This window comes from Suncus etruscus, chromosome 5 (assembly GCF_024139225.1).
Source record: "Suncus etruscus isolate mSunEtr1 chromosome 5, mSunEtr1.pri.cur, whole genome shotgun sequence".
Taxonomy (NCBI): Eukaryota; Metazoa; Chordata; class Mammalia; order Eulipotyphla; family Soricidae; genus Suncus; species Suncus etruscus.
Window position 1 is genome coordinate 84,326,149 of NC_064852.1, and position 21,950 is coordinate 84,348,098.

The 21,950-nt window shown below is 36.2% G+C and overlaps 1 protein-coding gene across 1 annotated transcript in view; it reads right to left on the reverse strand.

Moving 5' to 3' along the window:
* The window catches only part of ITGA4 (integrin subunit alpha 4), a 93,321-nt gene that overhangs the window by 32,379 nt on the left and 38,992 nt on the right, over positions 1–21,950 (reverse strand). Inside the window, exon 15 of the mRNA XM_049772871.1 lies at positions 19,244–19,398. Within this exon, the coding sequence (XP_049628828.1) occupies positions 19,244–19,398 (155 nt within the window). The remainder of the gene's footprint in view (positions 1–19,243; positions 19,399–21,950) is intronic.

Below are 21,950 nucleotides of genomic sequence, written 5' to 3' on the forward strand. Positions count from 1 at the left end.
ATAGATGTCAGAGAAAGAACACATAAAATATTCAAAAGAAATCCATTTTATATCTTTTGAAATAGTTGGGCGTTGTTAGACACAATGCATGGCTTTGGTCTGTGATTAGGATTGTGCAGTACTGAAGTTAAAAAGAGTAATGTGGGTTACTAATGGTTGGGGGGTTGAGAGAATTAAGGAGTAAAAATGAGCTTTGTAGGGGTGTGGAAAAGGGCAGAATAAAAAGTGGACATTCTGGATATGCAAAACATAACTTAAGGATAGGGAATACTCCTAAAACATACAGTGGGGGGGGGTCTAGTGCCTCCACGCGGTTTTCCACATGTAGACTAGTCAGAAATTGCCAGTAAAAACCTTAGTGCAACCGAGCAAATCTCAGCATGCCCCAAGTTAGGACCCACCATTAGGGAAAAGGCCTTCGACATGGGGTCTTCCTAAACCCCATGCCCGCTAGAGCTAGCCTCCAGATCAAGAAAGGATCAGTAGAGAGCCGGAAGCCAGGATCTGCCTGTGCCCTTCCCACCCCAGTGCTGGGGGAAGGGAGGGGAAAGCTTGGGACCCTATCCAGGGGGGACCACCCGATACCCACCTTGTCTGGCCACCTGGGCTGCCACCCCGGGAAGGCCTGGAGGCTGGGGCAGAAGGGGGGACGGCTAGGAGCCTATCAAGGATCCCAGCACACCCAAGTTATGGGGAAGGCCTTTGTCATGGGGTCTCCCCAAATCCCATGCCGGCTAGAGCTGGCCTCCAGATCAAGAAAGGATGGGTAGAGAGCCAGAAGCCAGGATCTTCCCGCCCTCCACCCTGTGCCCTTCCCACCCTAGTGCTGGGGGAAGGGCAGGGAAAGCTTGAGACCCCATCCAGGAGGGACCACCAGACAACCACCTTGTCTGGCCACCTGGGCTGCCACCCCGGGAAGGCCTGGAGGCCAGGGGCAGAAGAGGGGATGGCTGGGGGCCTAACAAGGCTCCCAGCACACCCAAGTTAGGGAGAAAGCCTTCGACATGGGGTCTCCCCAAACCCCATGCCAGCTAGAGCTCATCTATGGGTTTTAAGAAAAATGAAAGACATTTCTTAACAATTTTCAAAGACAAAAGAGAGGAGGGCTGGACGTTACAGCCCACCTCATGAACCTCACCACAAAGAGTGAAGAGTTTAGTTAGAGAAATAACTACATTGTGAATATCCTAACAATGAGAATATATGAGGGAAATAGAAAGCCTTTCTAGAATACAGGTGGGGGTGGGGAGGGGAGGAGGGATATTTTGTTCATTGGTGATGGAAATGTTACACTGGTGATGGGGGGTGTCATCTTATATGACTGAAACCCAACCACAATCATGTTTGTAACCAAGGTGTTTAAATAAAAAATATTAATAAAAAAGAAAAATGTGTAGACAAAATGGATGAAATATATAATGTGCATTTATCCAAATGTTCTAACAGACATAGAGGTAGAAAACATTTCTCATTTCAAAATTTTCAATAAAAACTATAAAGCCATTTTCTCTGAAAATAATAGATAAAGGAACATGTACACAATATAATACTATGTAGCTGTTAGGAAAAATTAAGTCATGAAATCTGCTTATAAATGGATGTATATGGAGAGTATTATGCTGAGCAAAATGAGTCACGGAAAATAGAATAATGACACTTATTTGAAGGATTAAGAAAAAAAGGATAGTATGGTAAAATATCCAGACACATGGCCGAGAAAGCAAGGAGGTAAGGCATTTGCCTTGCATGCAGAAGGAGACAGTGATTAGAATCCCGGCATCCCATATAGTTCCCTGAGCCTTCCAGGAGTGATTTCTGAGCTCGGAGCCAGGAGTAACCCCTGAGCGCTGCCGGGTGTGACCCAAAAACCAAAAAAAAATATTGAGACACAATAAAGAGCATGCCTAAGAGAACCAGTCCATGGCTGGAAAATTGCCACAAATAGCCGAGGAGTGCAGTTAGGGCAGAGAGGGACCACTATAAGAGCTAAGAGCATAGTATGGCGGGGAGGGGAGGGCATTTGCATCACAATGACTTGGATTGGACAAACTAGTATGCCTGGAGCCTAGGTAGAGTTGGTCTTATGCCAGAAAACTTCAGGGGCAGGGTCTCCTTGTATTTAGGCCAAGGCTTTTCCTTTCCATGTCCCCCATATTTTGGTGGGCCTATACAAACAATAATTGCCATTCTAACACCTTTTTTACTGTGCTCCTTTGACTCTAATCCTTAAAAAAAAGCCACTTAAGTTTTTGAGGTTAATTTAAACTAATATGCATGTGCATGGAACTGTAAAAAAAACACTATGCCTTCAATGTTTAAGGAGTTACATAAATTTTATGGCTTTAGATTCTTTGTGTACTGCTAAGAAATGTTATAATGTACTACAATCTGGGGACTTGAGGGACAAAGTAATTGTACATGGGTTCTGTTTTATTTTTCTTAATGTTCTTTGGCTGAAAGTTCAAAATTAAGGTGTTAGCAAGGGGATTTCTTCTGAGAATTTTGTTTATGGGTGATTGTCCTCCCACTGTTACTTTACTTTGTCCTCTTTCTTTGCATCTTTGTTCTCATAATTAAAAATTAAAAAAAGAAGGGACCACTATCCACTATAACAATTATAGCTTGGAAATGATTACTCTACACAAGAACTGGGTACTGAATTGAGGTAAAGTGATCTGTATGATACCCTTGAGTAACAATATTTCAAATCACACTGGCTAAAAGAGAAAAAAGAAAGGAACAGAGAGAGAGAAAGAAGAAAAATGACTGTCCAGAGACAGGCAGTGGGGAGGATGAAAGAGAAATCAGGGACATTGGTGGTAGGAAATATGCACTGTTGAAGGGTGTTATATATTATACAACTGAAACTCAATCATGAACAACTTTGTATATATGAAAAAATATATTATGAATAACATTGTAATCATATGTTTAAATTAATTAATTAATATAAAAGAAAACTTCAGGAGGGAAAATGAGATTTTTCAGTATACTAAGAGTCCTAATTCTCTTTAACTTACAGGTTGGACAAATGAATTTTTAACAGTCTATTATTATAATATGTATAATAAAATAACAGTATAACAATGTAAATAAATGTCTGTAAATTAAAAATTCACAGTAAGATTCAATTGACAATATATATAATTAAGTTGCATAAAATACCAACAGGTATTTAAGTACCACAAAGATGAAAAGTTGAAATGACTCCATTTGAGAGGGCAATTAACAGTCATATATAGTCCCCAAATTGGAAACTAAGTAGGTTTTAAAAATTATTATTGGAAATATAGTTAAACAATTATCGGAAAAATTGGTCATATACATTGAAGTTTTTTATAGTAATAATTTTAACCATAAGTTTTGTATTTAAGGGAGGCTTCAGTGATACTACAACAGGTAAGGTGTTTTCCTTGCATGTGGCATACTCAGGTTGAATCCCAAGCATCCCATACCATATCCCAAGTTCACCAGGAGTAATCTGAGTGCAGAGCAAGGAGTTGGGGCCTGAGCAATAGCATAGCAAGTAAGGGGTTTGCCTTGCAAGCAGCAGACCTGGGACCAACCCAAGTTCAATCCTTGGTGTCTCATATGTTTTCCTGAACCTGCCAGGAGTCATTCTGAGCACAGAGCCAAGAGCAACCCCTGAGTGCAGCTGGGAGTGGCCCTAAAACCAAAAATTAAAAAAAAAAACAAACAGCAAGGAGTAACCCCTGAATTTTACTGAGTGTGTCCCAAAACAAACAAAAATAAGTAAAAGTTTCACTCTACTTTTCATATTCCAATCCACGGGTTATTTTTAATTTGAGAGATTCATGAAGAATTGATGGTAGTGATACTAACTTGCATCATGTTAGGCATATGCTAGGTGATTTCTTAGTATATTCCTGGCACTGTGATTGACAGACCTCAAAGAGATTAAAGTGTCTATAGGCATGTCAGATTTGATTATGCCTTAAACATTACTGCCTAAGAGCAAATAAAGAAGAGACTCTCTCTAACATTCATCATTTAATAAACTCTAATGGATGGGGTAAAAATAACAATCACACAGATGATTGCTATCCTTTTTATACTTATGCGATTTTTGATAAAAATCAATGAGGCAAATTAATAAACACGACATCGCATAAATACTCTATTATTTATAAAAGAGACTTAATGTTTCCTTCTTATCTGCTACATTATTAATAGATGTACAAAATAGTTAAAAGCAAGCAGACTGAAAGCAAAGTACTGAGGTTCACCCTTAGGGCCAGAACTTGTTATTCCTATAACTGAGAAAATTAGCCTGATAATGGTTTACTCTCACCTAAAAATGAGAGTAATGACTGCTTATAACTTATACCTTCCTTTTTTATGGGGGGGGGTAACACCTGGCAGTGCTCAGGGGCTATTCCTGGCTCTCTGCTCAGAAATCATGCCTGGCAGGCTCAGGGGGACCATATGGGATGCTGGGATTCAAACCACCGTCCTTCTGCATGCAAGGCAAATACCCTATCACTGTACTATCTCTCCGGCCCCAATTTACACCTTCTTTTAAAGATTTCACATAAGAAAAAACATTTACTATAAAACCTGGCACTTAGTAATGTTTCAAAAAAGCCAAATGTTGTGGTTATTATGTTTAAATTGTTTCAAAATGTAACTAAATAAAAACAATCAAGGAAATTACTGAACTTCTATTTATTCCAGGTTTATCCTACTGTTAAAATGCCAAATCCTCCTCTTTGGTAATTTAATTTTGGTAGATTAATACAAAATATACTCAAAAAATTATTCCATATAAATTAGTGACTAATAACATTCCAAGACCCCCAAATAACCTATCAAATAATGCCAAATAGAAATGCTTTATTTTTGGATAGCAGGGAACATTTGTAATAAATTTTGATGAATAAATGAAACAAATAAGATTAGGGAAAGAAAATAACACTACTGTCTACCCACAAACACTAAATGAAATCTAAATTATTGAACAGTTATTGGGTTTGTATGAAGTAAGTGCCTGGGAAATTTTGACTCTGAATCTAAGTTCTCAAAATGGTCTGTTACTTATCAATTCTTTCTATATGAGATGATTTTTATTAAATTACTTGGTAAGTGATCATTTCCACATTAAACCTTGACCATATAGGAATGTTGCAAATCAAGGCCCAAATCCCAAGTTATCAACTTGTGAAAACGAACAGCTTGAAGCCCTGAGTATTACAATAGCAAACTTGATTAAATTATTCCCTAGGTGTAGGAGCGAGACAGCCACTGATTGTCCTTCCACATGTCCACTGTTTTAATTCTTCTCAACAAGCTTGCTTTGACTAAATCACATGTTATCTAATTCATACTAATTTTCCACAAGGTCTTGTCTACATCTGGTGTATATTACTTTCATTATCCTAATTAGCTATTAATTATGCTTTTCTCACAATATATAAAATGTACGTGCAATCTTGCAAGAACTGTATGACAGATATTCACACTTACTTAACTTTACCATCTCTATCTTAGGACAAAAGCTATAAAAATCAAAAATGTCTTAAACTGACTAAGTATTTGGGAGTGAAAAATATATTTGCTTAATTTTTTTTATTCAGCGGGCAAGTGCTATATATAAAAAAAAGTAATGAAGATTCCTAACCACTTTTTAAGGGACTATAACATAAATTAGGGTACCCACAAGGATGCAGATTGGCAGTGCTTAGCATTACAGTCTGGCTTGCTTGATGCTCATGGGAATTTATGTTCTTGACCAACTTGAGATGTTAACAGTAGACCTGGATCTACTGTTGTGTTATGGAGTTGATGGAATTTATCTGAAGTAGCTTACTGAAAAAGTCAGAAATATTTACAAAATAATGATGTTGAAATAGAAACAATTGAAGATGTCATTTCATGGCCCTACTCTGTAAGAAGCAAATTCAGGAGTACAAAATTAGAAATCTGTGACTATGGATACTGTCTGTGTCATTCATATATACATATATACATTCGTTCATTCATATATATACGTATATACACATATATACATTCATTCATATATACAATGTCATTCATCTATGCACATAAATCTATTCATAAATTTACAGTGCAAAGAATGAGCACCCTGACAGGAGGAAGGGAGACTAATCTATACTTCAAAGTGGAAGGGAAGGTTCTTATAAAGAATTTTAAGCAAGAAATATGGCCAGATATGTGTTTTTGAAATGTTCTTTTAGTGTCCATTGGAGGAATCATTTGGGTAAGGAGGAGGAAAGATTTTGAAGCATAGAGTAGAACTTAAATCCATACTAACATTTGTCATTGTAGTTACTTAATTAGGAAACTTGTTCTACGAGGTAGATAATTTTTAGATATATAAAACTTTAACTTCCTGAACACATTTTAAAAATGAAATAGTAGACTAATAAAACAGTTATAACAATAAAATATTCTTAGGTTGTTTTTTTTTCTTCAGAATTCTCTTAATGGCACCTTTTCTCTTAAGTGCATCTTGTCCATAAATTAATTAGTATCTATTGATTTTATATGAGTTATATAAAAGAGTTATATATATATATAGTGAGTTATATCTATATACTTATATAATATATAAGTTATATATATACTTATATAATATCTATATACTTATCTATATACTTATATAATATATAAGTTATATATATACTTATATAATGAGTTATATCTAAAAATAGAAAAATGATGTTTTCAAACATATTATACCCTAACAATTAATATATTCAATCATCAATACACTTCTAGAGTTTCACAGTATCAGTATAGTTACTTGACTTTTCTTGCACTTAGATTTTCCGTGGAAATGTATGCATATATGGATCAATTTACAGTATACTCTAGGTAAAAAAATAGCTGTGCTATGAACAGAGGTAGTTTATTAAATCAATCTTTGCATAAACATAATTTTATGTAATATAAATAATAGAAAATTATAAAATAAATACATATAAAATATAATTACTAATAAAAATGCATACTCTTGAAATTACTGAAAAAGATAGATTTGAGATGCTACCTAAAGATTTACACTAAAATATAAATTTCTTTTACTCCAGAAAGCTATAATATCAAAATCTGAGAAATTAAGAAAAAAAAAAAGACAAGAAAACTACTACTGAATCTCTGGCTATTGATGGGGACAGGAATTTCTGATCTGATATTTAGAATATTTACTTCAGCTTTCAGTAGGAGGCTGCTGGAAGAAAGAGAATCCTCTTACTTCATTTATTATCCATTTTTTTAAATCTATTTCCCTCCTCAGCCATCCATGAGTATTTATTCCATTGAGTCTAACTAAACATATCTATAAGTCTTAAGAAAAATTTCACTTCTATGTTATTTCAATATTTCTAAAATCTGCTAAAAATTGTTAATCACATTTTTATCAACTAAAAAAGCCTCAGAACTTTCTTTCATTCTAAGATTTTACCCTAAGAAACCTTTACAATGTAATAAAATTATAAAACTCAATATAGCAAAAATAGACTTATTCTCACTTTCAGGGGAAAGATTTTTCATATATAGAAAAGTCATGTTTATGAGGGCTGGAGTGATAGCACAGTGGTAAGGCCACTTGTGTAGCCTTGTATTGGCCAACCTGGGAATGGCCCGGGTTTGATTCCTGGCATCCCATATGGTCCCCTGAGCCTGCCAGGAGTAATTTTTGAGCTCAGAGCCAGGAGTAATCCCTGAGTGCAGCCAAGTGAGGCCCAAAAACAAACAAAAAAGTCATGTTTAATGGAAAAGATATATATTATGTATAATATAAGTTAAGATACATACAGTTATAAAAAGTTAACCATTTCTAATATAAGAGAAATCATTAGTAAATTCTAAATACAAAAATTTTAGTTCTATTTGCCAAAAACTTCACTAATATTATGGCCCTATTACTAAATTAAAGATTGGAAAAAATATAAACATCTAAAATACAATGGAGTTTTTTTTACAGCAAAACAAAAAATATAACTTTTCCAATTTCTTTTGATTTTCTGAAGAACAAAGTTTGACCAAGTAAAATAATATACTGTTAAATATTAGCACACTAAACAGAATTGAAAAACTGATACATCTAGCAAACATAAAAAAACCTTGTTTAAACAAGGTTTAAACAATACTGTCCTTGTTACATGTATGTGATACAGATGATTATGAAATTGTTGAAATGTATTCACTACATTACAAGAAGATCCAGTGTATGAAATTAAAAATGGGAGATTTTAAGAAAATATTTAATATAAATTTGAGTTTTATGGTAAGATTTGTTTTTTGTTAATTCTCTTCTGTGATCAAAAGATACAATAGGTTTTATGTGTATAGATAATTTAAAACTTTTCATTTTTATAAGATAATGACGAAATTTTCATAAGAACATGAGCAAAATTTTATTTTTCCTCATGTAATGTTGATGACATTTTTCTAATCAATAGTTTTAATATTCAATTCAAATAGGTTTATAATTTATTGATCCCACTGATATCCCTGAATTCAATTTGTCCTCCATATTTTAATTTCTGTTATCTTCCCTCCTTTTCTTTCTTAAACTTAACAAACATAAAATATTTCACCTGCACACTCTCCGCCATCAACTTACTATCCCTCCTTTACCTCACTGTCTTAATAAATCACAGCTCTGATTAGTTGTAATTTTCAAGTTTAGATGCAATGTTGAAAAAAACCTCACAGTCCCACTGACTAATCTCATCTTAATTGTAAACACACTCTAATTCTCTCTCCCAAATGAAACACTTTATATATTAAGCTCCTAGAAGAAAATTAAATATATTCTTCCCAAATTACAACTACTCCCGATTCTTACCCATGAAAATTTAAATCTTTTTCCACTGAACTGTAAAAGTAATTAGAAAACACCTTCCAAAGTCCTCTTAATCACAACTACCTAGCATCTGGGAACACATACACAGATGGCTGAAGTAAAATATACTTATACTGGGCCCTTCCTTTCATTCTCAATTAATCCCACCTCTCTAATATTTTCAAGAACTTTGCACCAGTATCATAAGTACTTTACTCTATTGAAATATAAAATCATGGACACCAGGCGGGGAAAATCCGCAAAAGTACACCGGCCCAGTGGGGCCCAACTGTGAAAAACTGTGAGTGTGACCTATCTATGTCTGTCTACTGTCCTCTTGCGTGAAACTCTTGCGAGTGGGGCAAAAAGAGGCTCAAGAAACCTCGCTCGCCCAGACGCCATTTTCAGGGAGGGACTACAGAGCATGAAAACCGGCAAGGCTTTGCAAAAGCCGGCTCCCTGTGTGTGACACCAGGCGGGGAAAATCCGTGAAAGTACACCGGCCCAGTGAGGCCCAACTGTGAAAAACTGTGAGTGTGACCTGTCTATGTCTGTCTACTGTCCTCTTGCGTGAAACTCTTGCGAGTGGGACAAAAAGAGGCTCCAGAAACCTGCTCGCCCAGACGCCATTTTCAGGGAAGGGCTACAGAGCATGAAAACCGGCAAGGCTTTGCAAAAGCCGGCTCCCTGTGTGTGACACCAGGCGGGGAAAATCCGCGAAAGTACACCGGCCCAGTGGGGCCCAACTGTGAAAAACTGTGAGTATGTCTGTCTACTGTCCTCTTGCGTGAAACTCTTGCGAGTGGGGCAAAAAGAGGCTCCAGCGGAGCACGGCTGAGTAGCGAAGCTACGCGGCCATACACTCTTTCTAAGAGAAGAACACCATTGCAACAAGAAGGAAAAATCACATTAAGAACGGCGCTATATCACAGAAGCAAAAATTCTCTCCGGACTGTCTTCTCTGTTGCATGCTCGGGCCTAAGATTTGACCCAGTGTGAGGCTTCATCCATGGAGGACTACCCTCCCTTAGAGGCAAGTCAGCCCATCCAGAAAGGGAGGAGCCAGAGGAGTGTGCTGCCTGCATCATATAGACAATGAATACCACCACAACACGTAGAAAAACCCACAATACAAGTGTGACAATGGGGAAACAACGCAGGCCAGCATCAGACATAGAGAATGAAGATGACAATTCTGAGGACCAGATAATGACCAACCAACTAATCAACCTCTCAGATAAGGACTTTAGACTAGCAATATGGAAGATGCTCAAAGATCTCCAAGAAAACATGGATCGAGTTGAACAGAACACTAATAAGAACCAAGAAAATATGAAGACAGAAATTACAAAACTCCAAACTGAAATAACATGTCAACTAACAGGACTGAAAAAGTCAGTAAACGAAGTGAATGACAAAATGGATAAGCTCTGGGACAGGGTATCAGAAGCTGAGAATAGACTTGGTGCTGTGGAAGATGAGATACATAACAATTCCATACAGCAGGAGAGATTGGACAAAAAACTTAAAGCAAATGAGCAGACAATGGAAAAATTAGTCAAAGAATGGGAACAGATGAAAATAGAAGTATATGATAAGATCAACAGAAATAAATTAAGAATCATTGGAGTCCCAGAGACCCAGGAAGAAAATTTCCAGGAAGAATCAACGGGCAAGAACATCATTAAAGAGAAACTTCCAGAGCTAAAGAATATATGTGATCAAATCCTGCAAGCCCGAAGAGTACCAACCAAAAGAGACCCCAGAAAAACCACCCCAAGACACATCCTAGTCACAATGACAAATCCCACAGATAGAGACAGAATTCTGAAAACAGCAAGATCAAAAGGGGTAATCACGTTCAAGCAAGCTTCCCTGAGATTTACAGCAGACCTGTCACCAGAAACACTCAATGCCAGAAAGCAGTGGTGGGATATTGTGACAAGACTGAATGAAATGAATGCTTCACCCAGAATACTATACCCAGCAAAACTCACTTTCCGGTTTGACGGAAGAATACATGGTTTCACAGACAAAAAACAGCTCAGAAACTTCACAGACACAAAACCAGTCTTAAGAGAAAAACTGAAAGACCTAATCTAAGATAAGACTACCCAAAAGACACACCAAATTTTGAAATAAAGATGGCGTTAAATCCCAGGACAATTCTTTCTCTCAACGTCAATGGACTAAATGCACCAGTTAAGAGACACAGAGTGGCTAAATGGATCAAAAAACTCAATCCAACCTTCTGCTGCCTACAAGAAACGCACCTGAATAGTCAGAACAAACATAGACTCAAAATAAAAGGCTGGAGAAAAATTATCCAAGCAAACAACACCCATAAAAAAGCTGGAGTGGCCATACTAATATCAGATAATGCAAACTTTATACTCAGGAAGGTTGTAAGGGACAAAGACGGACATTTTATATTAATCAAGGGGTACGTAGAGCAGGAAGAATTCACTCTCCTAAACATATATGCACCGAATGAGGGGCCAGCAAAATATTTAATACAACCGTGGACAAATCTGAAAAATAATATCAACAACAACACAATAATTGTGGGGGACCTTAACACGGCTTTGTCAACACTGCATAGGTCAACCAGACTGAAACCCAACAAGAATATACTAGACCTGAGGAGAGAAATGGAAGAAAGAGACCTAGTGGATATATATAGGACACTTCATCCCCAGAAACCTGGATACACATTCTTCTCCAATGTACATGGTACATTCTCCAGGATAGACTACATGCTGACACATAAAACATACCTCCATAAGATCAAGAGGATAGAAATTTTGCAGACTACCTTCGCTGACCACAAGGCTCTGAAATTATTTGTGAACTCCAAAGGGACTCAGAAGAAACACTTTAACACCTGGAAGTTAAACAGCCTCATACTCAATAACCAGTGGGCCCGAGATGAAATCAAGGAGGAAATAAAAGGTTCCTGGAAACAAATGACAATAAAGACACAAACTATCAGAACTTATGGACACAGCAAAAGCAGTACTGAGAGGAAAATTTATAGCTTTGCAAGCACACATCAGGAAGGAAGAAGGAGCTTACCTGAGTAGCTTAATGACACAGCTAATAGAACTAGAAAGTACTCAACAAAAGGACCCAAAAATAGGAAGACAGAAGGAAATAACAAAGCTGAGAGCAGAAATCAACGAAGTGGAAACCCAAAAAACAATCCGAAAGATCAACGAAAGCAGAAGTTGGTTCTTCGAAAAAATAAACAAGATTGATAGACCACTGGCAAACCTAACAAAGAAAGGGAGAGAGAGAAACTTGATAACTCGTATTAGGAATGAAAAAGGAGAGATCACTACTGATATGACAGAGATTCAAAGGGTAATCTGAAACTACTTTGAAAAACTCTATGCCAATAAAAATGAGAACCTGGAAGAAATGGATAAATTCTTGGACTCTTATAATCTTCCACGGTTGAAAGAAGAGGATGTAGCATATCTAAACACCCCCATCACCATTGATGAAATAAAAATGGTAATCAAAAGTCTGCCCAAAAACAAAAGCCCAGGCCCAGATGGATTCACTAATGAATTCTATCAAATTTTCCAAGAGGAACTACTACCAATCCTGGCAAGACTCTTTCATGAAATTGAACAAGTTGAAACACTCCCAAATAGCTTTTATGAAGCCAACATCACCTTGATACCTAAACCAGACAGAGACGCTACCAAAAAAGAAAATTACAGACCAATATCACTGATGAATGCAGATGCAAAGATCCTCAACAAAATCCTGGCAAATAGGATTCAATACCTCATTAAGAAGATCATCCGGGGCCGGGCGGTGGCGCTGGAGGTAAGGTGCCTGCCTTGCCTGCGCTAGTCTAGGACGGACCTCGGTTCGATCCCCCGGCGTCCCATATGGTCCCCCAAGAAGCCAGGAGCAACTTCTGAGTGCATAGCCAGGAGTAACCCCTGAGCGTCACAGGGTGTGGCCCAAAAACCAAAAAAAAAAAAAAAAAAAAAAAAAAAAGAAGATCATCCACTACGATCAAGTAGGTTTCATCCCAGGAATGCAAGGATGGTTTAACATCCGTAAGTCTATCAACATAATACACAACATCAACAACAAGAAAAATAAAAACCACATGATCATATCAATAGATGCAGAGAAAGCATTTGACAAGGTCCAACACCCATTCTTGATCAAAACTCTCAGCAAGATGGGAATGGAGGGAACCTTTCTCAATATAGTGAAGGCCATCTACCACAAGCCAGTGGCAAATATTATCCTCAATGGAGAAAAAATAAAAGCCTTCCCTCTAAATTCTGGCACAAGACAAGGCTGCCCTCTCTCACCACTCCTATTCAACATAACACTGGAAGTACTTGCTATAGCGATTAGGCAAGAAAAGGATATCAAGGGAATCCAGATAGGAAAGGAAGAAGTCAAGCTCTCACTGTTTGCAGATGACATGATACTCTACTTAGAAAACCCTATAGACTCTATCAGAAAGCTTCTAGAAACAATAGACTCATATAGCAAGGTGGCAGGCTACAAAATTAACACACAAAAATCAATGGCCTTTCTATACACCAATAGTAATAAGGATGAAATGGACATTAAGAAAACAACCCCATTCACAATAGTGCCACACAAACTCAAATATCTTGGAATCAACTTGACTAAATATGTGAAGGACCTATACAAGGAAAACTATAAAACTCTGCTCCAAGAAATAAGAGAGGACACACGGAAATGGAAACGCATACCCTGCTCATGGATTGGCAGGATTAACATCATCAAAACGGCAATACTCCCCAAGGCATTATACAGATTTAATGCCATCCCTCTAAAGATACCCATGTCATTCTTTAAAGAAGTGGATCAGACACTTTTGAAATTCATTTGGAACAATAAACACCCTCGAATAGCTAAAGCAATCATTGGGAAAAAGAATATGGGAGGAATTACTTTCCCCAACTTTAAACTGTACTACAAAGCAATAGTTATCGAAACAGCATGGTATTGGAATAAGGACAGGTGCTCAGATCAGTGGAATAGGCTTGAATACTCAGAAAATGTTCCCCAGACATACAACCACCTAATTTTTGATAAAGGAGCAGGAAATCCTAAATGGAGCAGGGAAAGCCTCTTCAACAAGTGGTGTTGGCACAATTGGATAGCCACTTGCAAAAAATTGAACTTAGACCCCCAGCTAACATCATGTACAAAGGTAAAATCCAAATGGATTAAAGACCTCGATATCAGCCCCCAAACCATAAGATATATAGAACAGCACATAGGCAAAACACTCCAGGACATTACAGGCATCTTCAAGGAGGAAACTGCACTCTCCAAGCAAGTGAAAGCAGAGATTAACAGATGGGAATATATTAAGCTGAGAAGCTTCTGCACCTCAAAGGAAATAGTGCCCAGGATACAAGAGCCACCCACTGAGTGGGAGAAACTATTCACCCAATACCCATCAGATAAGGGGCTAATCTCCAAAATATACAAGGCACTGACAGAAATTTACAAGAAAAAAACATCTAACCCCATCAAAAAATGGGGAGAAGAAATGAACAGACACTTTGACAAAGAAGAAATACACATGGCCAAAAGACACATGAAAAAATGTTTCACATCACTAATCATCAGGGAGATGCAAATCAAAACAACGATGAGATACCACCTCACACCTCAGAGAATGGCACACATCACAAAGAATGAGAATAAACAGTGTTGGCGGGGATGTGGAGAGAAAGGAACTCTTATCCACTGCTGGTGGGAATGCCGTCTAGTTCAACCTTTATGGAAAGCGATATGGAGATTCCTCCAAAAACTGGAAATCGAGCTCCCATACGATCCAGCTATACCACTCCTAGAAATATACCCTAGGAACACAAAAATACAATACAAAAACCCCTTCCTTACACCTATATTCATTGCAGCACTATTTAACATAGCAAGACTCTGGAAACAACCAAGATGCCCTTCAACAGATGAATGGCTAAAGAAACTGTGGTACATATACACAATGGAATATTATGCAGCTGTCAGGAGAGATGAAGTCATGAAATTTTCCTATACATGGATGTACACGGAATCTATTATGCTGAGTGAAATAAGTCAGAGAGAGTGAGAAAAATGCAGAATGGTCTCACTCATCCATGGGTTTTAAGAAAAATGAAAGACACCCTTGTAATAATAATTTTCAGACACAAAAGAGAAAAGAGCTGGAAGTTCCAGCTCACCTCAGGAAGCTCACCACAAAGAGTGATGAGTTTAGTTAGAGAAATAACTACATTTTGAACTGTCCTAATAATGAGAATGTATGAGGAAAATAGAGAGCCTGTCTAGAGTACAGGCGGGGGTCGGGTGGGGAGAAGGGAGACTTGGCACATTGGTGATGGGAATGTTGCACTGGTGATGGGTGGTGTTCTTTACATGACTGAAACCCAAACACAATCATGTATGTAATTAAGGTGTTTAAATAAATTAAAAAAAGAAAGATAAAAAAAAGAATAAATCAATTCAGAATGAGGATATAGTTACAATAAAATAAAATAAAAAAGAAATATAAAATCATGTTATGTCTCATATCTTAAAATAAGAAATTCAGTTTACCTCTCTGATCAGATGCTAATTCCTATCTCTACCTCTTTGGAGCAAAACTTTGTGAAAGTATACCCTACATTATCTGTCCAATTTCTCTTTTCTTTTTCCCATAGTACAGAAAATTTTTCCTAAAAAATTGTTGTCAAAATCATCTAATGATCTCAATAATGCTACATTTAACAATGAGATTTCTGTAGGCATTTGATCAATTAAGCAGAATTAAAAGCCTTATCACCCTTGCTTCTTTTGACTCTATGTCATCACCTCACTTTCAGGAGTGCTACAAAATTTATTTTTTTATTCATTACTTATAAGCTTATCAGTTTCCTTTTTTATAAGCCTTATCTTTTCTCCAGTCTCTTAATGTAGTCCCCAGAGTACAGGCATTGACTCTTCTTTGGCTCTTTTTTGATAATCCTCGATATATCAGTAAGATTTATCAACCACATGCCAAAGATCTATGCCTCTTTACAACATCAAACTCATATATAAAAATGCTTAACTTAAATTTATACTTGAAAGTAAAATAGGTCTCTCTAGCTTGACAGCTTTACAACTGAATTCCAGAATTTCCTACCGCAAAGCTGTTTCCCTTGCAAATTATGTCTATTGACAAAAACTGCATTGTTAGAGTTGCCTGGCTAAAGATCCTGGAATCATCCTTGGGCCTTTCTTGCTTTAATGAACACATTGATTTGTTTGCAAATTGTACAGAAACTATCTTCAACTATTTTTCACCATATCCACTATTCCTGTCTTCATTGGAGCCATTATCGCTCAGCTTCATCTTTTTTTTTTTTTTTTTGGTCAAACGCTGGTACTTACTGTCTAGCCTCAATATCGAATCCAGTGTACAGCACTTCTCTTTGTAAAAAGAAAATCAGATCATGCACTTCTCTTTGCCAGGCTCAACAATAGATCTCACTTCCACTACTTGCTCCTGGTTCACATTCCTTACCTAATCTGGTCTCCTCATTGGTCTTTGAACAAATAGTAATAGTCTTTCTCTGAAGCATTTAGTGTTGCCCAGCTTTCTTTCTCTTGGAATATAATCTTAGATCAGAAATTTTCAAGATATGGTTCTCAAGTCAGTAGCATAAGCATCTCTGAGAATACTGTTGAAAAAGCAAATTCTTAGCCTCACTCATTTAGAACCCAGAAATGTTAGTATCAACAGCCCTCCTAGTGATGTCATTTCATAGAAAAGTTGAGAACTACTGTCTTTGGGTTCTACAAGGCTAACTTCCTCATTCATTCAATTTATCTACGATGGAGGCCAACATTCCATCCATAAAGCTGCACAATTTTCTATATTCTGTTTATTTTTTTTTACCATCACTGGCTCCTAAAATGCTGAAAATTTACACTTTAATATCATAGTTTTGCTTGTCTCAACAATTAGATTATATTGCTATATAAGATTAGTCATTTATTTTTGGGGGGTAGAGGTAATACCTGGAAGTGTTTAGGGCTCTGATCCCTAAGGATAGTAATATTTTCATGCTCTACTCACTTTTCTGTACAAGTGTCTCAAACTTCCACAATGCAGGTATTAAATATTTACAGAATTGTATATATAGGTAAATGGTAGTGGTATTGAGAAATGTGCCCAACAGAAACAAGTATATAAGGCTAGAGTGGCCAAGCAGCAAGCGGGGAGTCTGCTAAGAGGTGAGGACTCAAGCCTGAGCACATAATTATATTGTCATCTCACTGCACTGTAAGGAGTGCTGAGGGAGAATGCATATGCAGATTATCTATTAATGATGCACATGTTTTATGAAAGAGAGGAGCAATCCAGGCAGCCTGACAACCAAACCTCTTAATTTTCTTTTATTATTAAATATGTAGAATACTTTAGTTAGATGTCCTATATTTTCAGACTATAGAGAATCACAGCAGTGCTAATGCTTTGGAATGCTTTTCCTTGAGGGAAAAGCAATCATTCTATTTCTGTGTCTTCATAAATGACAAAATTCAAGGTAAAGGCAGCTGCTCCTAGAATTTTGTGTTATTGATTCATGGGTTAAAGATATATCAACCACATGTCAAAAAACTATGCCTCTCTGCAACATCAGACTAGTATATAAAAATTCTTGACTTAAATTCACACTGAGAAAAGTGAGAGACATGAATTAGCTTTTACTCATTCTATATATGTGTTTTAACTATGTCCCAACAGAAGCAAAATGACACAAAAGAGAAAAAATACTGGAAGAAGCACCCTTAAACATTTTTTTTACAGTTTCAAATATGTAGCACTCACAGAACTAAATGATTTTGCTTAAAAGACAAGGTTCAAAGTCAATGGCTATGAACTACAACTGTGGACAATGGTAACAGGGTGACAGTAAAAGTGTATGTTCAACATATGTGGATACTTATAGCAAACTGTCATGTCTACTGTCAATTTATTACATGAAAAGTCTACATTTGATGAACCCTTCATCAAAGGAACAATGCCAAAAATCCTGAGACTAGATAAATCAAAATAATTTGCTCCATTTACACATATTTAACACAATATGCTTCCTTATGAAATTTCTAATTCCGTTCCCACTATTGCATTAGTTATTTTCCTCTTATTGCTGTCAAATGTACCAATATTAATCTCTAAAACTGTCTAACCTAAGTAAAAGTGAGTCTTAGTAGTATTTAAAAAAATACCTTTTTAAATCTCTACCATATAAATGATGGTTATATTAGTCTCATTTGCACTTTTAGCTCTCAACCTCTAATGCTTTGTTCTAGCAATAAAACTTTTAAAGGAAAATAACACCTGAGTTATACTCTTCTTACTTAATAGTATACTGTAGTACTGGAGTTGTGATGCTTGTTTGCATTTTCTTAGAAAATATAAAGAAAATTGAGTTTTAAATTGAGATTACAATCTGAAATTTCAAAAAGGAATCCAGAGAGTACTTCGGCTTTTTTTCTGTCAATAGATTTTTGATGAGATACACTATTCCCTAGTGAAAAAGACCTGCACTGTTTCATTTGATAAAATTTGACCATTGTAAATAATAATAATCATGATCATAATAATATAATATTAAAGTTTGGGAATGAATGTTTTGATAAAAGAAATACATATGTTCCAATGCTTGACAGGATATCGGGCAAATGAGTCTGAGAGCCATTGTCCTGATCCAAGGATGACCTCCACCCACCACCACATTCACACAGTGCAGGTTCCCTCTGACAGCACCAGCAATGCTGGCATGGAAACAAAGATAAAATCCCAAAGCAGCCATGCTGGATTCTGCTCTGACAAAGTCATATTTTTAAAAAAACAATTTTCTCACTTATTCTCCTACTCCCCCAAAACCCTACCACAGAATTTATCTTAGGTTCAGCAGAATAATTTATATACATTTCTGAACAAACCTATAACTAAGAACAGAAAAACAAAAATATAAATAGGTAAAAAAAATTCAGGCCTGGGAGATAGATTGCATGGCAGTTAGGGCATACACCTAGCATTTGTCCAAACCAGGCTTTGATTCTCAGTGCCATATGGGCACTTGAGCATCAAGGCTGTAGTCCAGAGCATCACCAGGGAAGGTCCTAGAGGAACTCCACAAGCCTTGTAATGTAGGGTAGCCTGGGAAATCCTTGCATCACACAATTCAGGCAACAATACATATTCAGGCTCCCATTGTAAAGTGTCAACTATCACTACAAGTAATCCTGTGTCCCCTGCACATTGCCTGGGCTCCCAAAAATAATAAAAGTATAAAAGAGTAATAAGGTGATTACTGTGCTATATTGAAGTTCATACACTCATTAATAAAAATTAGTTGAAATTACCCGCATAAATGCTTGATGGGTTTGACAGTTAGCTCTTTTGCTTGATACTTTTATGCTTCCTGTTATCACATCAGAAGTTCCATTGGAGGAAAAGTAAAACCTGGCTGGGGTCTCCGCCTTTCGGTTCATATCCAGACTCATATTATAGAATAAAACTGCAAAAGATATAAAGAGAATCATAATTAACAGAAGTATCTAAAAGCAATTATTTTTATTAATAAAAGTTACATAGCATGCTATAAATATCTGACATTGGTTGTTAAATAGCTTTATTTTTTAAAACATAATTTACTTATTTATTATTGGTTTTAGGGCCATACCCAGAGGTTATCAGGGGTTATTCCTGAATCTGCACTCAGAAATCACCCCTGGCAGGCTGGCAGACCATATGGGATATTGGGAATCGAACCTGGTCCCTCCTGGGTCGGCCACAAATGCCCTACTGCTGTGCTATCTCTCCTGCACCTCTTAGATAGCTTTAAAATATTAGCCTGGATCTCAAATAAGAAATTATTTTTAAAATGCCAATATCAAAACCCTACAAATAAAAAATTAAAGTTACTTCTGAATTTCTAATTTTTAACTTTAATTATTTACCCCATATTTCTACATGTAAATGTTTCAAAACTTCAATACCATCATTGTATATTAATTTAAAAGTTCCGTGTATAATCTCAGATCTGAGTTCATTATTTCTTTTTCAACATATACTCTAACAGAGTATAAGGACTAAGACACTCTGTTGTCACTTGAAATAGCTCTTCTTTCTGTAGTTACATATATGATTTTCTATATTGTTAGTTTTATTTTCCTTTGTTTCTGCGGTGTTGTTATTATTCCTTTGATGTACTGATTTTTATGCAAAATGAATACATAGTTCAAAATTAAGACTATAAAGTTTACTCAAAGATGTCTCTTTTTTTTTCCAGTTAATAAACACAATTAGTCTTTTTGTCTTGTATTTCATGCATGACCTACCAGTGCTCAATTGTGAAAATTATAAATATAGGCATTTCTCAATATTCTGGGTAAGAACTTATTTCACATCTGATATAATAAATATGTGTGAAAGGAGATCTTAAATATGCAAAGAAAAAATAAAACATGAAAATATTTTTAAATCAACCCAAAATATTACAACAACCAAATCTTACAAAGAGAAGTGAATGATTTCTTGAAACTTCTAAAACGGATCTTATTTATAAGAGCTAAAATTCGGGCCCGGAGAGATAGCACAGCAGCATTTGCCTTGCAAACAGCCGATCTAGGACCAAAGGTGGTTGGTTCGAATCCCAGTGTCCCATATGGTCCCCAGTGCCTGCCAGGAGCTATTTCTGAGCAGACAGCCAGGAGTAACCCCTGAGCACTGCCGGGTGTGACCCAAAAACCAAAAAAAAGAGCTAAAATTCATGTGATATTTAATTCCTGAAGTGATATATTTTAGGACTAACATACTTTTCTGGGTTATTTCTACTTTTTTCAAGGAAATGTAAAATTAACATATATTACTCCTACAACTTTGAAGATGTTCTTAACCTTCTTTTTACTTAGAAAATACAGCCCAGATAAATTTACTTCAAAATTTTAATAACTGAGAGTCATTACACCTCAGAGAAAAATTGCTACTATAATAGCTATCTATAAATTCATCACCCTGAGTTTAGACACAAAAGTAAAAAATTAAATAAAAAATCTACTTATAATAAGAGGCAAGATGCCTTGGTTTTATCAAATACACTTACCATGTGAATTAATTCTTCCAAGAAGTCATTTTATGGAATTATAAAGCATGATTTTGTAACAATGCTTTGGTAACTTATGAGTTTAATATATTTTTTCTAATATTTAAGAAAAATCTTCTCATAGTGAAATTAGCAGTATCACAACCACTGGTTTTAAATTGTCTTGTACATAGCTAATCTGGTTTCAATTCCCAGCATCTGGTATGTTCTGCTGAACGCAGCAAGGTGTAATTCTTGAGCAATATGCTAGAATTAAGCCCTGAGCACCACTAGATTGAGGTCCATAAATCAAAAAATTTAAAAAGAAAATAAAAATGAGTTAGATCAAAAGTAGAAATATCAGATCCTTGCCATATTTATGGACTAATTAAGATGGAAACCTCTAAAAGGAAAATGGGACGCATTACTTTCCCCAACTTCAAACTGTACTATAAAGTAATAGTTATCAAAACAGCATGGTATTAGAATAAAGACAGACCCTCAGATCAGTGGAATAGGCTTGAGTTCTCAGACAATGTTCCCGGGACATACAATCACCTAATTTTTGACAAAGGAGCAAGAAATCCTAAGTGAAGCAGGGAAAACCTCTTCAACAACTGGTGCTGGCAGCACTGGTTAGCCACTTGCAAAAAAGCAAACATAGACCCCCAGTTAACATCATGTACAAAGGTAAAATTCAAATGGATTAAAGACCTTGATATCAGACCTGATACCATAAGGTATATAGAACAACACATAGGTAAAACACTCCATGACATTGAGACTAAAGGTATCTTTTGTAGTCTCATAAGTTTTGCAACTCATTAATATCCCAGTGATAAATTTAAATATACTTTCTCCGACCTTAGTTTAGTTTCATTAATAGTTATTCTACTAGTACCTTAAATGTAACATAATCAGGATATTAGACCTGTTAGGAAAAATAAATAATAACAAAGCTATGTATATATATATATATGTATATA